This window comes from Belonocnema kinseyi, chromosome 5 (assembly GCF_010883055.1).
Source record: "Belonocnema kinseyi isolate 2016_QV_RU_SX_M_011 chromosome 5, B_treatae_v1, whole genome shotgun sequence".
In the NCBI taxonomy this organism is placed as follows: domain Eukaryota; kingdom Metazoa; phylum Arthropoda; class Insecta; order Hymenoptera; family Cynipidae; genus Belonocnema; species Belonocnema kinseyi.
Window position 1 is genome coordinate 45593069 of NC_046661.1, and position 2740 is coordinate 45595808.

Sequence of the window (2740 nt, forward strand, 5' to 3'; positions counted from 1 at the left end):
AGTCAATGTTTATTTAAAAGTTTATATTTTTATACAAGAAGTCAAAAAAGTTGACATTTTGCGAAATGGCGCAGAGTTAATACATTTACATAAACATATTACAAATCCATTTAAAATTCTAAAATTTTACTCATTGCATTTTCATCCAAACAATTCACAAAAAAAGTTTTAATATTCTCTGGCCAACTTAGGAAATAAATAATCTGTTGCACGGCATCGTAGTGGTTTTTAGTAGGGCGCGTGCATACGATAATGACCTGTCTAGCCATTTAGAGAAGAAACTATTCTACAAACAATCTAACAGTAAGAATACAAATAATTATCATCTATTTTTGTTTATTCATTCTATTACACGTTACTCTATTAAAGTTCCAAGATTAAGCTTGAAATTTTCACCTTAACTCTACATATTTTAAAAAATCGCCTTGAAAACCTTAGTCCGAAATCACGCTCTAAGTTCGAGATCTAGAAAAACTCTCAATGTCGGTTTTTCCTCGACTCCGAAAACTGTCCATGCAATTCGTATCCATTGAGAAATGCACGAAGTTTGCCAAATTTCGGAAATAGAAAAGATTCGCTTTTTACATGTTGTTTAAATCATTCGTTACTTCAATGCTGCTTTCGTCTTGGCAGCGAGTTCCATTTGTGCAGCGGCCACGGATTTCATGCCTTCCTGGACAGAGGAAAGATTTGATTTCCAAGCTGCGAGCAAATCACGAAGTTGTAGCCACTGGGGTCGACCGAAAGTCCTGTGCATAGTGCTTGAGATCAGAACCTTGCGGCCTCCCTGATCCATTCGAGCGCGCACGAGTTTTGTTTTCAAAACTAAAAATATGCTTTATTATTGCATCATTGTAATAGAAGAATGTAAGGAAAAATCGAGAATCAATAAGATGAAGAAAAAAAGAGAATTAGTCTCACCGTCGATGATGAAACTCTCGACTTCCTCTACATCAATCATCAACTCCGACTGTATCATCTCGAAACTCATTTCTGGATTTGTCTCCGCGAGTTGCATGAAGGTGAGCAGCCTCATCTTCTTCATGTTCTGTTCATGATTAAGACCTGGCAGTGAGAAAAAATATGATTAGTTTCCTTAAATGTTTATCGCGTAAGTATAAAAGTGATCGAAAATGCTGGTCAAGTAATTATCTTAATGAAATCACACTTTTTTCAATTGGACATTCAACTACGCAGTTTTTGACATGTAAATGGCACACTCAAAGGTTTTTCAGGAACTATGATGATTTTGGAAGCTGAATATTTTGCAATGACAGTTCTTTTTATAATTTTAAACACCAATCACACAAAACAAATGTAATGTCCAGAATTTAGACACACCTCAAAAGTGGATCTCTGGTAACAATCTTTGCCACATTTTTATCATCTAAAAAGAGTTATAGCATCACTCTGGGAATCGATAGAATACTCATGATCAACAAAAAATCTTTGAGTTGACCATGCCTCTTTAAAAAAAAAGAGAGAATGCAAGTACAGAGTGAAAAAAGATGTATCGACTCAGAAACCTTTTTCAAAGAGATCCTCTTCCAGCCCACAGTGATGGAAAACAATAGTATGAGAATAATTGTTTAATGACTTTTTGAGTTACAGATTTAAACTATCAGATTAAACATCGAAAAATGAAAATGGTGAATCCAATATGGCGACTACACTTTTTTCACAAATTATATTATTTAAAACTCACTTTCTGGAGTTTTCTGACATGGAACTTTAAAAAATTTGGTAAATTATGCGATTTGCAAAAACCTTATTTTGAAAGAGCTTTTTATAATCACACATTCAAAATAATGTATAAAACATTCAGAAAGACGAACAGATTTTCTTTTAAATTATGTGATTTGAAGACACTTCATTTTGAAGGGTTTTATTTTGGGTCACATATTATAAAAATTGTATTAAAAAAAAGATTCTAAATTCAAAATGATGGATCGAATATGCAAAATAAAGGACCCCGCACTAAATGTATGGGAAAATGGCTTTCGGTCGATTTAGCTGAAACTTTGTAATTTTTAAGGTTATAAGTGCCGGATGAAATATCCGTAGAAAAAATCCAAAAAATGGACAGTTTTAGCGCTATGCGCCGCGAAGCGCTCAAGATAAGTGAATAAAACGAATTACAACAGATTTTGTCACAAAAGCGATGTCAACATAGAAATCACGGTTCAGATCGTGGTCTGTCATATTTTCCCCTGCACCGTTGACTCATATGGCGCGCTTCTCAAAACGATCAATCGCTAAGCGCCCAAGATTTTAACTTGACTAATTCATCACTTTTTTAAAGGCAGAAATGGTACCCAAAGTAACATTAGTAATTAGTGCGTACATTCCGATAATAACAGTGTACCCTTCGCAATAGGGCCGAACGCTAAGCACCCATGATCAGCGAATAGAACCAATCCCAGTAGCTTTTGCGAAATATTAAACTATTTCTGGCTCTTGATTCGGGTTTGCTTGTTCACCTCTATTATCAGCGTCTAGAATCCTTTGTAGCAAGGAAGTTTGAGGATACTTTGCTTGTTGCTGGTGACGTGCATAACTCAGGAACCATAAAACGCTTACAATATGTGCGCAAGTGCCAAGAGTTCTGGCCCCTGATTTACATGTGCAGTAATAACCGAGAAGCGTTTCGTTATTGTCTGGTCCTATGTCATCGATCTCATTGAACGCTATCCACAGATGGTACCTTGTCGCATTTCGGAAACGAGAAAATACTCGTACT

The 2740-nt window shown here is 35.5% G+C and overlaps 1 protein-coding gene across 1 annotated transcript; it reads right to left on the reverse strand.

Annotated features, from left to right (window-relative positions):
- Nucleotides 1-319: 319 nt before the first annotated feature.
- LOC117172608 (eukaryotic translation initiation factor 3 subunit M-like) lies at nucleotides 320-1070 on the reverse strand. The gene is made up of 2 exons (XM_033360698.1): nucleotides 922-1070; nucleotides 320-825 (listed from the first exon to the last, which is right to left on the reverse strand). The coding sequence occupies exons 1-2, from the start codon at nucleotides 1043-1045 to the stop codon at nucleotides 605-607; spliced, it is 345 nt and encodes a 114-aa protein (XP_033216589.1). The 5' UTR covers nucleotides 1046-1070; the 3' UTR covers nucleotides 320-604.
- Between the last annotated feature and the right edge of the window lie 1670 nt (nucleotides 1071-2740).